A 20,148-nucleotide genomic window follows, 5' to 3' on the forward strand; every position below is an offset into this window, starting at 1 on the left:
TAACACTGCCCTCCCGTGAGGCACACAAGGCAGGGTCCATCTGGGACATGATATCAGGGAGTTTGGGCTTTCCTGATGGCTCAGTGGTAGAGACCCCACCTGCCAGTGCAGGGCACATGGGTTTGATCCCTAGGTTAGGAAGATACCCTGGAGGAGGAAATGGCAGCCCACCCCAGTATTCTTGCCTGGAAATTCCATGGACAGAGGAACCTGGCAGGCTATAGTCCATTTGGTCGAAAAGAGTCAGGCACAACTGAGCACGCACACACCTCTAATGAGAAGGGAGTCTGGGTTATGAGGTGCCAACAGAAACATTCTACTTTTGGGGAGATCTTCTGCTGTATGAAGTTCAAGAATAGCGTTAAACGGACGTTCATCCATTTGCCTTGAGTTGTTAAATGAACACTCGCCATGTGTCCTCCCGGGACTGGTCCCTGCAAGTGCACGGGTGATAGGGTGCGGCTGGAGTTCCAGGTCTCTGAGGGCTGAGGGGAGACATGCAACCAACAGGTGGAGTGTGTTTCAGGTGCCCCTTGGGGGTGCTGAAGAGGCGGAATCATCCCAGTGGCCAGAGGGCAGTCCAGATCCCAGAGCGGCCGCGAGGTGGGGGGACCTCAGGTACAGCCAAGAGTGGGAAGAAGCAGGAGAGGAAATGATCTCCACCTGCGATTCCAGCAAGAAAAGTTATGTGGCTGTGTAGATAAAACTGGGAGGGAAAAATGAAAATCAGATTTACTGAAGACATGGGCTTACGATTACTTTTCTAATTCTTTAAAATTTTTATTTGTTTACGTTAAAAAAAATTTTTGACCCTGCTGTGCAGCTTGCAAGATCTTAGTTCCTCAACCAGGGATCGAACCTGTGCCCCCTATAATGAAAGCAAGGAGTCTTAGCCACTGAACCTCCAAGGAATTGCCATATATATTCCCCTTTTAAACTTTTATCTTTCATTAATGTGTTTCTTACGCAACTCTAAAAAACATAGATGGAGACTTCCCTGATGGTCCAGTGGCTGTGACTCCAGGCTCCCAATACAGAGAGCCCCTGGTTTGATCCCTCGTCAGAGAACTAGATCCCACATGCCTGCAACTAAGACCCTAATGGAAAAAAAAAAAAAAAACCTAGATAGTGTGTGTGGGGCCAGAAGGAGGGGAGCGGGGTGGGCAAGTGAAGCGAGAGTGTCCAGTGCTGGGGTTGCCCTTTGCTGGGTTTTCGGTTTTTGGCTGACTTTGTGTTGCTGGGTTAAAAGCCAGTCTTCCGGATCTGAGAACCTATTTCTCTCTTTCTCTCTTTTTCTTTTTTTTCGCTTTTGCCCTTGTCTCTGTGGCCTATGGTCCCTCATCAGACAGTGTGAGGCAGACTTGTCCTCAGGGTGTCCCCCACCACCTGGCAGTGACGTGGTTGGGGGCTCCGCCTTCTCACCACGCCGTCTTTTGTTTTTCATTCCCAGTGGATTCAGCGTCAGCACCGCTGGGAGGATGCACGTCTTCAAGCCTGTGTCTGTCCAGGCTATGTGGTAAGTGTGGTTTCAGGGACTTTTAACTCCTTACAGATATTTTCCTAGCTGACAGCATGAATTAAAAAACCCCATCTCCTGAGAAGCACGTTTAGGTATGTTTATTTTATGTGTGTGGCAAAATACATGTAACATAAAATTTACCATTTTAAGCTGTTTTTGAGGGGGGGGCCACTCTGTGCAGTATGTGGGATCTCAGTTCCCCAACCAGGGCGTCGAACCCATGCCCTTTGCATTGGGAGCTTGGAGTCTTAACCACTGGACCACCAGGGAAGTCCCTTAAGTGTTTTTCAAGGTTGCAGTTCAGTGACATTAAGTACATTTCCAGTGTTGTACACCCATCATCACTGTCCACTTCCAGAACTTTTCATCACTTGAAACAGAAGCTGTGCATTTATTAAACGTTAATTCCCCATTGCCCTCCTCCCAGCGCCTGGTAGCCTCTATTTTCGCTCTCTCTATGACTTTGCCTGTTCTGGGTCCCTCATGTAAGTGGGGTCATACAGCATCCCATCCTCTCATGTCTGGCTTCTTGCACCTAGCATGATGCTTTCAGGGTTCATCCATGTTGCAGTACTTCATTCCTTTTTAAGGATGAACAGTAAGTTTGTTATATGGATATACTGCTTTTGTTTATCTGTTCGTCTCTTGATGGACATTTGGGTTATTTCCTCCTTTTGGCGGCTGTGAATAGAGCTGCTGTGATCTCTGGCAGACAAAGTATCTGCTGAATCCCTGCTTTCAGTTCTTTGGGGAAGGTACCTCGGAATGGAATTTCTAGATCATGTGGTGATTCTGTCTCCAGTCTTTGAAGGGGTGCCCCCGACACAGTGTCTTACACTGTAGCCATTCATTTGCTGATCATTTTTCCATCCAAGGCCTCATTTGTCCACCCTTCATTGATACCTGATTCACCCCATTCACTGAGAAATACTCAGCAGATATTTTTGTAAAAAGAAGTAGGAAACGGATAAGTAAATTGGCTGCTACCATATGCGTTGGCAGTTTCGTTTCTTCTGCCCCACTCTGCCTTCCCAAACCTCTTCTGCAGTTAGTTCTCATATTAAAATTAGTTTCTAGAACTCATTTCCCTAGGTAGGAAATTTGAGCATCTAAGCTATTCTGACATTGATGGGAGGGAGCTGAAAATTAACTGACTGAGGATACAACCAGCCCTCTGTGCCGCGTGTTGAGGAAGCTTTCCTTCCAACTGCTCTGCTAAACTGGGGTCCCTGCCTTCAAGGTAACTGCAGCCTCAGCAGTGAATCCGTGCTTGGGAGCCCACCCGCGGATGGAACGTGACCTGGGAGCCTGCCCGACTGGGCGAGTTAGGAAGCTGTGTTGTTCCCTCCTTGGGGCCGATGGCGGGTGCTGTCTCGGCCCTCAGGGTCACTGCCCCGTGTCCTGGAGGCCCGCAGAGGTGCCTGGCGGCCGTGCGGCCCCCTCGGGTTTCCTGTCCCTGACCCTCTCCCCCTCCCCTGGCCCCAGGTCTGCCCTGCAGGTCTTGCACAAGGCCTGCGAGGTGGCGCGGCGGCACAACTACTTCCCAGGGGGCGTGGCGCTGCTCTGGGCCTCCTACTACGAGAGCTGCATCGGCTCCGAGCAGAGCTGCATCAACGAGTGGAACGCCATGCAGGACCTCGAGTCCACGCGGCCCGACTCCCCCGCCCTGTTCGCAGACAAGTGAGTGCCCCGACCCCGGACCCTGGCCCGCACAGCATCCCGCCCCGTCATGTCCCAGAACCAGCACCGCAGGCAGGGGTTCCTGACCTGCAGCCCCTGGGGGTTGTCTTTGGCTGGGGGGAGGATCTGTGACTTCCACTCCCCCTTTGGAAATTATAGACGAATTCAGGTGTGAATGCATTTCTGGGGAGCGGCTCCATAACTGTTCATCAGCCTCCCTGTGCGGTGCTCCAGCCCCTCTTCCCCAGGGCCACAGACGGGTTTGCAAAGCCTCTTCCTCTGCTTACAAGAGTGAATAAGTTTATAAGATGAATGTAACGTCTGGTTCCTCGGGTCCCGAAACACGACTTCATGAAAGCAGGCCCGGAGCTGCCTCTCAGAGGCTGTAGAGGTGCCCCCGCGTGCCCCGAGGCCACACTCAGTCAGCTCTAGTCCCAGAAGGAGGGAGGCACTTGCCTCTTCTCTCCTGGTAAAATCCTCGTCCTGAGTGTCCTGTTCCTCAGGGACATCGCATGTAGGAGGGCTGTAGATGGAGGGGAGGCCCAGCATATGTGGGGAGGACAGAAGCCACATGTATGAGGCCTCCAAGAAATTACAAGAGCATTGGCCAGAATACGTGCCTTCGAGCATAAAGAAGGCACATCACGTGCGAGAAGGGTTGTTCTGTTCAGTCCGTGTGGCCCCAGGGTCAGGATCAGGCTGGCCTGTAGAAGGTGCAGGGAGGCTCGCAGATGTTGATTCCGTTTAAATGTGTAAGGAGGTAACAGGAGCCAGATGCAGCTGGGCCATGGGCTTCCTGAGGGCCCCGGGGGTTCCAGCCTCCAGCCCTGAGAGTCTGGGGCTCTGCAGACCCACACAAGGAGTGAGGGTGCCTCGCCACCAGCGTTTGCATCCTCAGGGGACATCCCTGCCCCTCTCCCCTTCTCACTGAGAACGTGCCTGAGCCGTGCCCCGTGCCGCCCAGGCCCAGCTGGGGTTTCTGTGAATGCTGACCACAGGCCTCTTCAGTTCTGCACATCCCTAAACACGACTTCTCCCCAGGCCGACCGAAGGGGAGAGGACGGAGCGTCTCATCAAAGCCAAACTCCGGAGCATCATGATGAGTCAAGACCTGGAGAATGTGACGTCGAAAGAAGTAAGAGCGCGTCCCTGCTGGGCAGGCTGAGGTGGCGGGCGTCCCTGCTTCCGATTGCGTAGAGCCGAGAGGTTGAAGCTGCCATTGTAAAAAAGTCACATACGATCTGTTTACGAATTAGCACATGTAAAAAAAATCCTTCCAAAGCCAGAGGAAACTACCCTTTATTGTTTTTCTGGATCGCTTGTTTTCTTCTTTCTGTTGCTTTTTGTCCACGGAATGCTGTGAATTATAGTAACAGCTGAATTCAGCAGCAGGTTGACGGTGTACAAAGCAGTCTTTTTATGAAATAATACACAATGAAGCCCATCATGGTATCTTCCAAAGCGAGATGAAACTGATCTTATGTTTTCACGGTGATAGGTTTGAGCATTGGAAAAGCATTAAGTGCTCTCAACTCAGTAGAAAAGATCCCAGGGAATCAAATTCCTTCTTTGAAATAATAAACGTCCCCCAGTCAGAGTCACTTTGAGGCCGAGTAGCCTGTATTCCTGCCACCCAGGCGTGTGTTCGCTATGTCTAAATGCATATATGATGACTCTTGAAAAAAGCCCCCAAATACTTCCTTTGAAAACAGCCACAGTTGGGCTTCTCAGGATGCTCAGAGGTAAAGAATCTGCCTGCCAATGCAGAAAACACAGGTTCGATCCCAGGGTCAGGAGGATCCTTTGGAGAAGGAAATGGCAACCCACTCCGTATTCTTGCCTGCGAAATCCTATGGACAGAGGAGCCTGGGGGGCTACAGATCAAGGGGTTGCAAAGAGTCAGATGCGACTAAGAGACTGAACAACAGCAGCAGCGTAGTTCATGTTGTGACCTGACTTCTTTGAAGGAACTGTTTGTCGTGGGTTTTTTTTTTTCTAAACCCTCCTAATATTTTCCACTCTGCAGATTCGTAATGAATTAGAGAAACAGATGAACTGTAACCTGAAAGAATTCAAGGAATTCATAGACAACGAGATGCTCCTTATCTTGGGACAGATGGACAAGCCCTCTCTCATCTTCGACCATCTTTATCTCGTAAGAGGCACAGTGTCGGGCGGGGCCTGGCTTGGGGCGGGGGATGTAAATCAGACCGGGATTTGTTTAGAGTTTGCAGCAAGTCATGAGCGGGGAGAAACTTGAGCTCCTGGAGCCTCCGTCGTAACTTTTACGGGAACTCCCCTCCTGGCCCTTTTCTCTGGCCTTCAGCCTACTGGTTTGCTTACCGAGCCGGACATTGGAGCCGAGGCTCCCAGCTGAGCTGCGGGGAGTTGTCTGAAGAGCTCTCTGGCGTCGGCGGTTGGTTGCCCTTTTCAGACACACACCACCTTCCCGCCTTCCTCGGTCACTACCAGAAACCCCCTCCAAATGGTCTGCGGGCTGGAAAAAAAAAAAGCCCAGTTACTGCAGGGAGCACACATGCCTAACCCCAAAATTAGGCCTAGGTGGCCCGAGACGTGAGAAAAGGCAGAGGCGGCAGCATTGCCCCGCCCTCCCCGCTGGTGCACAGCTGCCCCCGGCCCTGCTCCCAGAGCCCCTGGAGGGAGCAGACCCTGCGGACACGCAGCCGGCGGGGTCTGCACATCCATCACTCCCGCCGCCCCGTCTCTCGCTCAGATTTTCATAAAGCTGTCCATCTCCATAGAAGGCAACCGGCACGTTTTCAAAGTCAGGGGGACCGTAGAGGAAGGCACGTTCCTACAGTGAGGGGTCCGCAGGGCATGATGGAAACTGGAAACCACCCCCCTCCCCCGCCCCCGCCAACCGCAAGCAGGGTCCCGTTCCACAGCCTGACCAGCTAGGTGCCGGGGAGCCATCCTTTCGGCCTCACTTTTCCTTCATTCTATACCTCAGGGCAGAAGGGCCTCCCCAAGCGGCTCAGTGGTGATTCAGGAGATGAGGGTTTGATCCCTGGGTCGGGAAGATCCCCTGGAGGAGGAAATGGCAACCCACTCTGGTATTCTTGCCTGGGAAATCCCAAGAACAGAGGAGCCTGGCAGTCCATGGGGTTGCAGAGAGTCACAGAGCAGGCACCCACATAGCTCAGCGGACCTTTACAGAGCTTAAGTTAGCGTGTGTTTAAAGCACCGAGTATAGTTTCTGCAGGCACTCATAAATGGTACCCATGGTCAGCAGAAATCACTTCCTTGGGAAAGTTGACAGAGCATATTGACTGCTGAAGGGGTGACCGACTGTTTTCTGCCTGTAGGAAGTAACCAGTAGTTCCCCAAATGTGTATGTCGTGATATATACTTAATGGAGTATACATATGTTTAACATGTTTTTATATACTGATCTATAACCCCGATCTATAGATATTTACTGTAGTATGTATGTAAACTGGTTATAAGTGTGTGGATTTGAAGCCGGAATCTTGAAAGCAGCCCTGTCTCTACTCTTCTCCCTGCGGAGTGGGTTATCTTCCCTAGTGGACACACAGCCAGAGGCACCTTGGCTGGCCTCTCCACCAGGTGGTGATCACGGCAAGGGGATGCTCGCAGCCCTAGCAGAGCTCTCATTATTTTTTTCGGTGTGGCTCGGTGCTTTATGTCACTTTTTCCATGAGAGATACCAAAGGAATTTTTATATTTGAGCCTCTCCCTCCAGTATGAGAAATCCAGCTAGTTGCCCGCACACTGCCAGCTCCACTGGGGCCGTTGCCTCCAGAGGGGTCCGCCCTCCCAGGAAGGGAAGTTTACTGGGAGACCACAGGGCGCTGCTGCTCTTCTGACTCGGGGTCCATCACATTTCCTAAGAGCAAAGTGGTGTTTTTATCTTCGGGCTTTTTTTTTTTTTTCCCCCTTCTGTATTCTTTGCCTCCTTGGAAATGGAGGGTTTGTTTTTGTAAGAAACCATTTTTAAAATATGAAGTTATAACCTGTGTGACTTCCCTGACGGTCCGGGGAAGTCTGAGCTCCCAATGCAGGGACCTTGGGTTCAGTCCCAGGTTATGGAGCTAAGATCTTGTATGCTGCACAGAGTGGCTGGAAAAAAAAAACAAAAACATGATATAGACCGTTAGAAAATATAAAGGGCTTCCCTGATGGCTCGGCAGTAACGACTCTGCCTGCAGTGCAGGGAATGTGGGTTTGACCCCTGGCTTGGGAAGAGCCCCTGGAGGGGGAAGTAGCAGTCAACTCCAGAATTCTTGCGGGGGAAATCCCGTGCACAGAGGAGCCTGTCAGGTACAGTCCATGGGGTCTCAGAGAGTCGGACACGACTGCGTGACTGCATCCCCACCAGGAAATGCAAGTCTAAGGAAGAAAAGCATTCTCGATTTCACCAATCTAGAGGCAGTCACTGTTAATACTCTGGAATGTTTGTTTTTCTGTCTTCTGGGTTTTTTTTTTTTTTAATGCATTTATAACTTCTTAAAAAAGAAAGAGAAAGAAAAAGAAAGGAACCATACTAGTTGATTCTATAGTTTTGTATCCTGCTTTAGAAAACCCTTTTCCACTCTGTGGCCTTTCCCGGTGTCATTAAATACCCTGCAAAAGTAGGATTTATTTCGGCGGCTCCGTCATGCGGACCCATCATCATCTGTGTTACTCATTTCTTCTTGTTGAACCCGTGGGTGGTTTCTGCTGATCTGTTATTATAAATAACCATAAATATCCCTGCACATATATTCCTGTGTGAATTCTGGGTGTTTCCTTGGGGTAGCCTTTTATAAGTGGAATTTCTAGGTCAGACGGTGGGAACTTTTTTAACATTGCCAGATGCTTCCCAGAAAAGGTAAACCCATTCCTGCCTGCAGTGAGTGGGGTGTAGAAGTGCCCTCTCCTGCCTGGGAGGTCAGAGGTCACTGCTTCTGGTGCCCAGGACCCCACCGGAGACCTGGGAAAAGGAGTGGTGAGGGGGAGGGCAGGGTTTCCTCGACCTGCCCTTCTCTCCGACGATGCCTTGAATTCTCAGGGAACCTGCCTTGATACTGGCCTCTTTCCGTCGGCTTCCTCTGAGGCCAGGGGCTGTTGAGATTCCGCACCACCATCAGGGCTGGCGCGCACCGCGCATCCTACAGGCAGCCCTGAGGTGACGTGCAACACTCACGGGGGTCTGTGTGGTCTGTCCCCCAGGGCTCTGAATGGAATGCATCCAACCTGGAGGAACTGCAGGGCTCAGGGTGAGTCTGCCCCCCTTGTCTCCCCTCGTCCTTCCAGGCAGCTTAGGAACCCTCAGCTCAGCCGTCCAGCTGAGGCCGAGCCCTGGTGCCCCCCACCCACCCGCCCGGAATTGCCCACACCCCAGTCTCCAAAGCGGCCACTAGCTTGCTTGATTGGCATAGCTAAACCAGATGTGCTTCAAAATGCCACCTCCTTGAATGATTCAGGGACTTGAGATATTACTGGGGTTTGGAAATGTGGGTGTCAGGGAGAACGATTTTAAGCCACCCTCGAACTGTACAGGGCAACCTGGATCCTGGGAGGGCCACGAGCCGCCTCCCACTGCCCTATCGCCCGGCAGGGATGCTGAGCGTCCTGTTACCTGTGAGCCAGTCAGCAGTGCTCCCCAGACCACTCCCGGTTCTATCTGAGGTGGTGCTTTTGAGCCTGACACCCACAGTTAGATACTCAGCGTTGGCAAAAACATACAGCTCAGTCTGAGAAACGCTCGGGAGCAGGAATTAAAAAAATGTATAAATCTAGACCTTTAAGAACAAATGTCTGGACATCTTTTTAAAAAACAACACAGCCACAAAATCACCATCCTGTGTGTCTGACATGATGGCATTCTTGAATTAACTGCATTAAAAGTCAAGACTAAACAAATCTTAAAATATATCTTCAGAGCTACTGGTTAAGATGTGTTCTTTCAACAGAAAGGGATCTTGAAGTGGAGGGTTATCCTGTCTATGCTTTATCTTGCTGGGAATAAATAAATGATTTTAAAGGTTTTTCTCTTTTTCTAAAGCATTTATAAGTATTCTCTTATGAGATCTGTTTGAGGTGTTTTCAAACTCCTGAAATTATTTTGGTCTTCCAGGAATGTAAGTATTAAAGTAGAGAACTATAGAACCTGGGTTAACTGGGTTAGCAAATCCTCCAGACTGTTTATTTATTTATAGCCTATCTTGTTTGAAAAAGGATTTAAGGCAGTTCCCAAGGGCATAAATAATGGATGGATATATTCAGCTTAACTACTTAAAAGTGGAGACATTGGTTTTTTTTTTTAAGCCTCTGTATACCCATAATAGTTATGAATTCTGAAGCTTTAAGAGACTTAAAAATGTGTTTAAGTAATACATATGATGAATTTCTAGAATTAACATTGCTTGACAATGCTTTGAATGAAACTTTCTTTTTATAAGTTTTTTAATGCAGAAATTTGTTTTTTTATCATAAATATAATATATTCTCATCATACAGAGGGCATTTAAAAGATACCAGAATGGCAGCCCACTCCAGTATTCTTGCCTGGAGAATCCCACGGACAGAGGAGCCTGGCAGGCAGTCCAGGGGGTTGCAGTGAATCGGAGATAACTTAGCGCCAGACTTTCACTTTCAAAACAAACAAAAAACCAAAAAAAAATATGAAATTCTGCCATGAAAACACAGATCTTTTATAGATGTGTATTTAATGTTCTCTCTGCACAGTTTTTTTTTTCCCTTTTGTGCTTTCTTTTTTTTTAAATTTCTTTTGAAGGATAATTGCTTTACAGAATTTTGTTGTTTTCTGTGAAACCTCAACATGAATCAGCGATAGGTATACATATATCCCCTCCCTTTTGAACCTCCCTCCCATCGCCCTCCCCATCCCACCCCTCTAGGTTGATACCGAGCCCCTGTTTGGGTTTCCTGAGCCAGACAGCAAATTCCCGTTGGCTATCTAATTTTACATACGCAATTTTTTATTACTCTGTTTTTTTGTCAATCCTTGTTCTGATTTTCCAAATTTGTTCTTTATCTTTTTTTTCTCATTGCAGTGTTGACTATATTTTAAACGTCACTAGAGAAATAGATAATTTTTTCCCTGGCTTATTTGCGTACCATAACATCCGAGTCTATGATGAGGAGACCACAGACCTCCTCGCCCACTGGAACGAGGCGTACCATTTTATAAACAAAGCAAAGTAAGTGGGCAGAGAAGCCAGAGAAACCAGGCTGGGGAAGACGCTGACTGGCAGCCACAGGGGACCCCAGACACAGCCACCTCCTGGCTCGAGGGTCCAGCGGCACGCCACAATCCTCTGGTTGTAGAGCAGAGGACCCCAGGCACCGGCAGGGCCAAGTCGTTCATCTTCTCCGGGGCCCCAGATGAGCACCTGCTCTCCCACCTGCCGTGCCATTTGACCCCCATTTCATCATCAGCTCTGGCTCCAGGCACTGCTTCTGTATCAAGCACACACTCTCAGGCGCTCTGCCTGTGGGGAGTTGCTGAGCCAGTGGAGTGGGGGGAGCATGCGGGCCAGACATGACTCAGAGGACCTTTGGGGCTGCTGCCCCGGAGGAATCTGCCCAGACATCTACTCTGGCAAGTGCCCGGAGCCGTGGCCGCCTGCACCTGAGTTCGCTGGACTCCGTTCACGTAGGATGGGGTCACCCATCCCCCAGCGCCCTCAAGCCTGTCTCCAGCGTCAGCCTGTCTTGTCCTCACCTTACCCTCCCAAGGAACACCTCTGTCTCCCTGAAGTAGGACCAGCAGGAAACAACTCTTTTGAGACGCTATCAAGAGACACCCCCAGCCCTTCTGCTTTGCACCCCTCCAGCTCAAAGCTCCATGATGTAGGACCAAATCTTAGTTCCCCTGGTTCCTGGGGCATAGACTTCAGCAGTCCAAAAAAAACAAACTGAGATCTGAGGACGAATTTCAAGCCTGGGGTAAAGGAAGTGAGCCTGTCCCTACCTGACAGGTGGGCTGCTTCTAATGTAAGCAGGCAGGCTGGCGCCCTACCTCCTGTACAAATAAACCCTCACAGGTGCGGCCTCCCCAGCCTGTGCCCACCCCTGCCGCCCCAGCCTGTTCCCCCTCACCTTTTTGGAGCAGCGGCAGCTAGAGCAACAGTGTTCCTGGCTTGCCGTGTCTGTTAAATCTGCCCTGCCCGGACCCGTACCGTCTCCTCACAAAAAGCCTATCGGCCCATCTGTTTCCTTTGGCTTCTTTCTCTGGTGGCTCCTTAGCTCTCCTGTCTGCAGAGGTGCTCTCTCTCCCGGGCCCTGGAGCTTTCCGTCCGCTGACCCCATTTTTCTGCAGTAACCCACTCCCTGTCCCCATCTGCTCTGCAGATAACTCCTTTCGCTGCTGCCTGCCCAAGGGGCTCTGGTCTCCTGGCCCGTCCTGGCCAACCCGGGAAGACTCCTGCTTCTTCACTGGAGATGGCCTAATTCAGGAGCTCTCTCCCTGCCAAACTTGGGCCCAGCCGGAGAGCTCCATCTCGATTTCCCATTATGTGCTAATTGATTTGGCAGCCAAGTTATTTCCTTCTGAGGGTCTGTGGACACCTGCTACCTAAACCTCAGGACCTTGGAGGGTTTGGGCAATGAGATAACCTCAGGGTTTTTTGTTTTAAAAATATCTGTCTCACGGAGCCTGAGAGAATGCAGTTGCACCAGCTCGTGCCCTCTCCCCCCGCCCTGGCCATTGCAGGAGGAACCGCTCCAAATGCCTGGTCCACTGCAAGATGGGCGTCAGCCGCTCAGCTTCCACGGTCATAGCCTACGCAATGAAGGAATTCGGCTGGACCCTGGAGAAAGCCTACAACTACGTGAAGCAGAAACGCAGCATCACGCGCCCCAACGCGGGCTTTATGAGGCAGCTGTCTGAGTATGAAGGCATCCTGGACGCCAGGTGGGTGACCATGTGCCAGGAAGAACCGACCGGCAAAGCCGGGCTCCAAGAGCCAGGGTTGGCTTCCACAGCCAGAAATCCTGCCTCGGGGTTGGCGGGGTGGAGGGGAGCCCGTCTGAGCAAAACAGCTATTGTTTGGGGTTTGATTAGCGGTTTCCAGGAGGGATCTGTATTGATTGTGTTGGCACGCACAGAAAGCTGTTCTGCGGCTGGAGGGAGCAGGGCACGGCTTCTGATCCAAGGCAGGACTCCCACGTGCGGCTCGGCCCTGGGCTGCCCCGTTTCCTAAGCATCTGCTCTGTGCCCAGCCCCGTGCCAGGTTTCAACGCAGGGCAGCTCCAGGGACTGCAGGGGCAGACCCGGGCCCGCCGCTGCCAAACTGGCAACTCAGGCCTGACTCATCCATCTGCCCCGGTCACAGTCTCCTCTCCTGAGTTAAGAATTGACCCCATTCCCCCTGCCCCTCCTCCTACTCTTCTCTGGTGGCTCAGCTGGTAAAGAGCCCGCCTGCAATGCAGGAGACCCTGGTTCAATTCCTAGGTCAGGAAGAGCCCCTGGAGGAGGGATAGACTACCCACTCCAGTATTCTTGGGCTTTCCTGGTGGCTCAGACGGTAAAGAGTCCACCCGCAGTGCGGGAGAACTGGGTTCAGAAGATCTCCTGAAGAAGGGAACGGCCACCCACCCCAGTATTCTTGCGTGGAGTAGCCATACGGACAGAGGAGCCTGACAGGCCACAGCCCGTGGGATTGTGGAGAGTCAGACGTGACTGAGCGACTCTCGCCACCCCCTCGGAAGGTGGCTGTGAAATTCCCACGAGCACCATCCACATGCTTTAGTAGACCCATCTCGTGGTCAATGATGGTGTAGCTGCTTTTTAATGCTCTAACCACCACCACCCACCTACCCACCTACCCCGCCATGAGAAAGGTCTGCAAAGGACAGAGGATCCCTCATTTACGGGGAGTCAGGAACGGACACTGGAGGTTGAGGTGTCCCATGTCACACAGCCAGAGGGCGGCCCAGGGAGGAGGGGCGTTCCCCAGGCCTGTCAGCCTCTGGGGGTCCCATGCAGGGTGGTCCTGCCCCCATGAGGGGGGGTCCACTCACTCTCCCTGCTCCTTTTCTGCTCAGTCTGCCCAAGGCGTCCCTGACAGCTGTTCCTGCTCGGTGCCATGGGGAGGCCGCAGGCTAAGTCCGCCAGCTTCTTGGCCACATCTGAGGAAGCAACCAGGGGTCTGGAGAATAGCTCTGGACATCTCTGGACTCCTTCACTGTCAGCCGGAGAGCAGCTGGACGGATGTGCAGGCAGGGCTGAGTGGGAGGGGATGGGAGATATCAGCTCCTTTAGCCCTTCAGTCACTTGCTACCATCAATAGCTTGCAGCCCAGCCAGGGGTCTCCAGGCCAGGTTCACAGCTGCACAGCATTTTGACCTTGAATCCCAGCCCCATCTGACGGCCCTCCTGGCCTGGCCTGGCCTGGCCTAGGCACGCAGAGCAGACGGCCGAAAACAGCAGCAAGCCCTTAGTTTGCACATCCTTTTATGTTTACATCTCTTAACCCTCGGCCCGCGATGGTGGTGAGTCTCTTAAGGTTTGCAGAGGTGACTCATTGACCTTATTTCATTATGAGCCTCTTATTTTCTTTAACCCTTTATGTTTAAAAATTGTTATATAAAAATAATACTATAGTGCTATAAGACTTTTTTAAAAAGTGACCTGTAATCTCTCTGGCCTACACAAGTATTTCCGATTTTCTGGTGTCTTCCCAATTTTATTCAGGTACATCACGTGTTAACGTGATCACATGAATGTGTGTAATTTTTTACCAGCTCTCTGCTTTCATCCACATTATTTCCCTACAAAGGCAGTAGGAAAAGATACAGTTTCTTCTTTGACCAGTGGGGGTGGAACAGAGACTGAGCATCAGTGGTGTGAGCAGGTTCACCAGTGAGCTGGGGCACTGGGGCCGTGATGGGATTCAGGGCCAGGTTCACCAGTGAGCTGGGGCACTGGGGCCGTGATAGGATTCAGGTCCAGGTGCACCAGGGAGCCGGGGCACTGGGGCCGTGATGGGATTCAGGTCCAGGTTCACCGGTGAGCTGGGGCACTGGGGCCGGGATGGGATTTCAGGGCCAGACCCCCCACATCTGCAGCATCCTCATCATGTGACAGAGCTGTTCACGTGATCATCCATGGATTGCTCCTGGGGGAGCCACGATGACTTGGGGTCCCAGGGCCTTTTCCATCATCGTTGAATTCTTAGGGATAAATGATCCCAGAGGGGCTTCACCCAGATGAGCCCCTGGCATCCACCCAAGCCTTGGGCTGCCCCCCTGCCCCACCAGCCTCTTCCAAGGACCCTCTGGGCACTGGCCTTGGCTCACCTTCCTCCTCCTCCTTTCTCCCAGCAAACAGCGGCACAACAAACTGTGGCGCCAGCAGGCCGATGACAGCTGCCTCCAGCAACCTGTGGATGACCCCGCGGGGCCTGGGGACTTCCAGCCAGAGACCCTGGACAGCACCCCGGAAGCCCAGCTGCCCTGCTTGGACGCGGCCGCCCCGCTGCCTCAGTTCCCAGGCAGTGGGGCCCTCGGGGGCCCCGCTCTGCCCTGCTGTCTCCGGCGACTCTCAGACCCCCTGCTACAGGCCCCCGGCGATGAGATGGTTGGCCCCGTCCACCTGGAGTATCTGGAGAGGGACGCTCTGCTGGAGGAAGGTGCTCAGCTGGCAGAGGTGTCCCAGCCAGCCAGACCCCCCCCAGAAGGTCCCGGACTCTTCGAGAGGGAAGTGACGAAGAGACCGGAGCCTGGGAGCCCCCAGGCCCAGGGCAGCTCGTCACCGCAGGCAGAGGAGATGGAAGGGGAGGAGGCCCTGGGAGCCGGGAGGTGGGGGCGGCCGGCAGCCCAGCTCGATAACCTGCTCAACCGGGAAAACCTAAATAACAACAACAGCAAGAGGAGCTGCCCGGACGACCTGGAGGTAGGCGTGGGGGGGCGGGGGGGGCATGCCTGCCACTTCCGTTCCGCCCGGGGGCAGCCCCTGCTCCATGCAGCCCCTGGGTGGATTTCCGAGAGGTTCTGCAGGCCCTTCGGGAGGGTAGACAGTGGAGGACCAGAGGCCCCGAGGAATGTCTGTACACCGCTCCCTTGACCCCGCTGCCCCGTTGCTGTGTTAGGCAAGGCTTCTAAATTTTTTTTTCTTACGTAAAATATAAGACATGTAAATTGTTAACCCAGCTTTGATCTTTACCAGTGTGTGGCTGTTCTTCTTTTCATCTCACCCCCATACACTTTCCCATACCCCGGATTGTTGTTCAGTTGCTCAGTGGTGTCTGACTCTTTGCGACCCCATGGACTGCAGCACGCCAGGCTTCCCTGTCCATCACCATCTCCTGGAGGTTATTCAGACCCATGTCCATTGAGTCGATGATGCCATCCAGCCCCATCTCATCCTGTCGCCCCCTTCTCCTCCTGCCTTCAATCTTTCCCAGCCTCAGGGTTGTTTCCAGTGAGTCAGCTCTTCACATCAGGTGGAAACAAATCAAATCCCCAGTCTGTCGTTCCCATCACAAATGCTTCCATATATATCAGGACCACAGGACCACTGCCACCTTGGGAAAATTGATAGCTGTCCCGCAGCACCATCTGACATAGTCTTACAGACCCTGTTGGTGTATGAAGCCCACCTCCGGCTGGTTCCCTTGTCGAGGCCACGGGCACCTGCGTTTGGGTCTGTATTAGAGTCATTCCCAAGCTGTCTTTGCCCTTCGCCACCTCTCTGCGAAGAGCGCAGTCAGGTGATGGTTTCTCGGAGCCGAGCTCTGTCGTGCCAGACAAGCAGGGTCCATCATCAGGCTGCAGACCCCAGACCCTTTCTGAAAGGGAGACCTGGTTACTGTGCCAGAAACGTTATTTCACCAATTCCCACGCTGCTCTGAGGGCTTCCCTGGTGGCTCAGTGGTAAAGATTCCACCTGCCAGTGCAGGAGACATGGCTTCGCTCACTGGTTTGGGAAGATCTCCTGGAGAAGGAAATGGCAACCCACTCCAGTGTGCCTGCCTGGGAAATCTCATGGACAGAGGAGCCTGGTGGGGTCACAAAAGAGTCAAGACATGACTGGGTGACACGACAACAACAACGATCCTCTGAGGGCAAAGTCACCCTGGTTTCCAGGCGAAATCGGGGTGCTGGAAAGGGTCATTTGGTGCAGGTGGCAGAGGCAAGGGTTGAGAAGGGAGGCCCTTGGAGGTCCCACTCCTGGCTGTGTAGCCAAAGGATTCGTTCAGGATCGTGGGTTCACAGCTTGCAGGAAGTTCAGTGTCTAACTCGTCTCCGAACCTGCATCAGTCACAGTCGAGCAGGTTCCAGTTCCGAGCGCTCTCTGCCCTGACACCAGCTGAAGGGAGAGCACCGCCTGCCCCCCTCCTTGTATTTTTTGGTCTTCAGCTTGTACTGCACCCTCACCGTGTTCTTGCCCCTTGCAGCATGACGCGATCTTCGGGATCCTTAACAAAGTGAAGCCTTCCTACAAATCCTGCGCCGACTGCATGTACCCTGCAGCTGGTGGGACCCCCGAGGCCTTCGGGGAGCGATGCAAGAACCCCGGTGCTCCCGCCATCTGCACCCAGCCCACGTTCCTGCCCCAACTCACGTCTTCCCCTGTGGCCAGCAGGTCCCGAGCTTTGGAGAAACTGGCCTCTGGCCCAACCGAAACCGCCCCCTTCCTACCACCAATAGGCTCGAGGAGGCCAGACACCAGTGGCCCAGGGGCTGGGGCTGCCCCGGAGCCCCCAGCCAGCCTTCCGGAACCTTCCAGAGAGACTCACAAAGCCCTACCAAAGTCCCTCGTGAAGAATTCTCACTGTGATAAGAACCCTCCTGGCTCGGAAGCAGCGAAGGAAGACTTGTCACCCAAGAAAGATCCGAAGCCGGCCAAGGACCTGCGGCTGCTGTTCAGTAAAGAGGCCGAGAAGCCCACGAGCAACAGCTACTTGGTGCAGCACCAGGAGTCCATCATCCAGCTGCAGAAGGCGGGCCTGGTCCGCAAGCACACCAGAGAGCTGGAGAGGCTGAAGGGCACACCCACCGAGCCGGCGGCCCCATGCCGGGACGGCCCGGCCGCCATCCCTGAGGAGAACCAGGACTCGCCTCTGCCCGGCCGAGCCCCAGGCCCTGAGAAGCCCGAGCCCGGCCCTCCTCTGCTCGAGGGAGCCCCACTGAAGAGCCCCCCGCCCTTCCTCTGCCGCCCAGACCACGCCAGTCACTTCTCCAGAGACTTCCTGAAGACCATCTGCTACACTCCCACCTCGTCCTCCATGAGCTCCAACCTGACGCGGAGTTCGAGCAGTGACAGCATCCACAGCGTCCGCGGGAAGCCAGGGCTGGTGAAGCAGCGCACACAGGAGATTGAGACCCGGCTCCGGCTGGCAGGCCTCACCGTCTCGTCCCCGCTCAAGCGCTCCCACTCCCTGGCCAAGCTCGGCAGCCTCAACCTCTCGACCGAGGACCTGTGCAGCGAGGCTGACGTGTCCACCGCAGCTGACTCCCAGGACACCAGGTTGAGCGAGTCTTCCCTCTTGCACGAGCCCCCAGTGGTCGCCAGGAGTTCGGCCGCAACCTCAAAACCGTCAGGGAAATCTGCCCCGGAAAACTTGAAAAGCCCTTCGTGGCTGGGCAAAAGCTGACCCACCTCTGGCTGCGTTTGGACTTGTGCGATGCCCCCCTTAGCCTCCCTGTGGATTTCTGGTCCACCCCTGCCATCTGGATGTCCCTTAAGCAACTGGCGTTATCCTCGCTTTTCCTCCCCTTCTCTTTGAAGAGGGGAGAAAAGGCTACAAAATTGCCGAAGATACAGCACAAGAAGAGAGAGGGCAGCGTGGGTGTTTGTGGCCTGGGAGAGCCAGCGGTTGTCAGCCAGTAGACTCTGACCCCTAAGCGAGTGTTTCCAAGAAGACTCATGTTTTAAGGAGAGCATTTATACGGAGATGCGCAGGCATCAAAAAACCCCTCCATGCACAACCTGCAAACGAATAGCCGTGGTGTGGCGTCAGCACCGCAGGGGCTCGTCTTCGCTCATGCAGGCCCTTGTGGGGAGACCCATGGATGGCACTAGAATTCCTACCTCTGATCCTGCTGTGCGCGTTTTTTATTTTTAAAAATCCAGTAATGACCAAGGCTTGTTCCAGGGGAAAATGCTGTGTCAGAAAAGGTTTTTTTTTTCCTAAAGAGAACTTTTCTGTTGTTGCTGTCAGGACCCACGCCCCCTTCCCCCAAAAGTGTCAAGACTTTTAAAGTTGCCCGCACCAAACACCGCTACTTAAAGCGACAGGAAGGCACAGACGCCGTCGTTGGACCGACTCCGGGGCGCGTGGAGGTCCTCTGAGCTTTGACTTCCCGGTGCTGGCGTGTTGTCACAGCTGAGTGATGCGGGTCTGGCCAGCCCTGATGGAGGCAGTGGGCAATCTGTGTGTGGTCCTCGTTGTCCACCCCCCATCTGGGGAGAAGGACCCACAAAGTTATCATTGAGTCTCACCTGCTGCAGAAGCTCACACGGTCCTACGAGGATTTCAAAGGCGCTCTAGCATCTGGCGGGGCTGGGGAGGGGTTTCAGAGACATGGGTCACCCCCCCGGAGCCCCGGCACTCAGGTTCATTAGGTCACACGTACTCAAGTCTGGGGAGGAAAGGGAGAGGTCAGCAGTGAGAGACGCTCAGTTACTCGAGGAGCAGCTCGGCAGCAGCTTCTCTGAGAAGCGGGACTGGTGGGAAGCTGCTCAGATGTTTACAAGTCACCCCTTCCTGTGGTGAGAACGCTGCTTCCTGCTTCTCCACGGCTCTTCCCAGCGGGCCGGGAAGGCTTGAGATCCCGCCCGGCTCCAGGGGTAGCCCCTCTGAGGATCTTGAGTAGAGGGACTCCTCTGATGTCAGCAGGCAAGACAGGGTGTTAAAACATTTTGGAGAGAGAAAAGAGGTTGGTTAGATTTAATGCAGGGGTCAGCCAACCATGGCTGGGGTGTGTCGCCCCATGAGCTAAGATTTTTTTTTTTTTTCATATTTTCAAAGTGTTAGCTAAAAATTACCAAACAGGCAACAGAGACCATGTAGCCTGCAAAACTGAAGATACTTTATAATCAGGCCATTTATAGAAAACCTTTCCTGAGCCCTGGTTTTACTTGAAAACCCAGGGCTTGCCCCAGGCCCTTGGGGAAGAAACTCTGGGGAGTTAGAAGGCCTCCCTGCCTCTTTTGTCACCTCAGGCCAAACCCTGTCCTCCTCCCGACCCAGCCCTTGCCAGCCCACCCCCAGCGTCTCTCCCCCGGGGGTCGAGGGGCCCCTACTGGCTGAAGCTTCCCCACGGTTGCAGCTTGCCCTCAGATGGGTCCATCGGATTATTTCAGTGAAACTAGACATCCTTCAAGGGCCAGCTGAATTCCAGAAGTGGGTAAATGAGTCTCGTCTTATGTTGGTCCAAACTGGGCCTCTCAGAGCAACCCATGCAGAGTTTTCAGAAACAAGACCAGTCCATGTTTCAGCTCGTGGGTGGAGCTTTTGCAAAAAACCCTCTCTAGAAACTTTCTCCCTGACCTTTTTTTTTTAAAGTATATGTTATTTCACCTTATAGGAGTTTGTTTCCCCACCGCTGTCAATTGGAATCACCTTAGATGATCTGCCGGGGCTGATCAGAAAACCCAGTTGGGTTTCCGCCTCTCTCTTAGCCACCACAAGAGCATGGTCTCAAAAAAAAAAGTATCAGGTTCAGTGTTTTGCCAAATTGCATTTCATGTGGTGGGTCAATTTTTGTGTCAAAAGAATCCTGTAGATTTGATGATGACAGGCTTATGTTGTTTGGTTTTTTGTTTTTTAACCATGCCTGGGTATGATACATTTTTGAAGACCTTCATTTTGAAAGCCATAGTTTTTTTAATCCAGGTAAAGGATGGGAGTAGGATCACAAAGATGAGGGGGTCTTTGGCTTTTGGCAGAGTTATCCATTCACTATCAGAAGTTAGTCTGTTAACACTGAAACTAGGGCCCAGGTCCCCACTG

At 52.9% G+C, this 20,148-nt stretch overlaps 1 protein-coding gene across 1 annotated transcript in view; it reads left to right on the top strand.

The window, feature by feature from the left end:
- The window catches only part of SSH1 (slingshot protein phosphatase 1), a 51,544-nt gene extending 33,757 nt beyond the window's left edge, over positions 1–17,787 (top strand). Inside the window, exons 7-15 of the mRNA XM_068990181.1 lie at positions 1,451–1,516; positions 3,005–3,199; positions 4,241–4,334; positions 5,226–5,354; positions 8,393–8,439; positions 10,240–10,386; positions 11,901–12,101; positions 14,513–15,083; positions 16,588–17,787. Coding sequence (XP_068846282.1) covers positions 1,451–1,516; positions 3,005–3,199; positions 4,241–4,334; positions 5,226–5,354; positions 8,393–8,439; positions 10,240–10,386; positions 11,901–12,101; positions 14,513–15,083; positions 16,588–17,787 — 2,650 coding nt within the window. The remainder of the gene's footprint in view (positions 1–1,450; positions 1,517–3,004; positions 3,200–4,240; positions 4,335–5,225; positions 5,355–8,392; positions 8,440–10,239; positions 10,387–11,900; positions 12,102–14,512; positions 15,084–16,587) is intronic.
- Positions 17,788–20,148: the final 2,361 nt, after the last annotated feature.

This window comes from Capricornis sumatraensis, chromosome 17, assembly GCF_032405125.1.
Source record: "Capricornis sumatraensis isolate serow.1 chromosome 17, serow.2, whole genome shotgun sequence".
Taxonomy (NCBI): domain Eukaryota; kingdom Metazoa; phylum Chordata; class Mammalia; order Artiodactyla; family Bovidae; genus Capricornis; species Capricornis sumatraensis.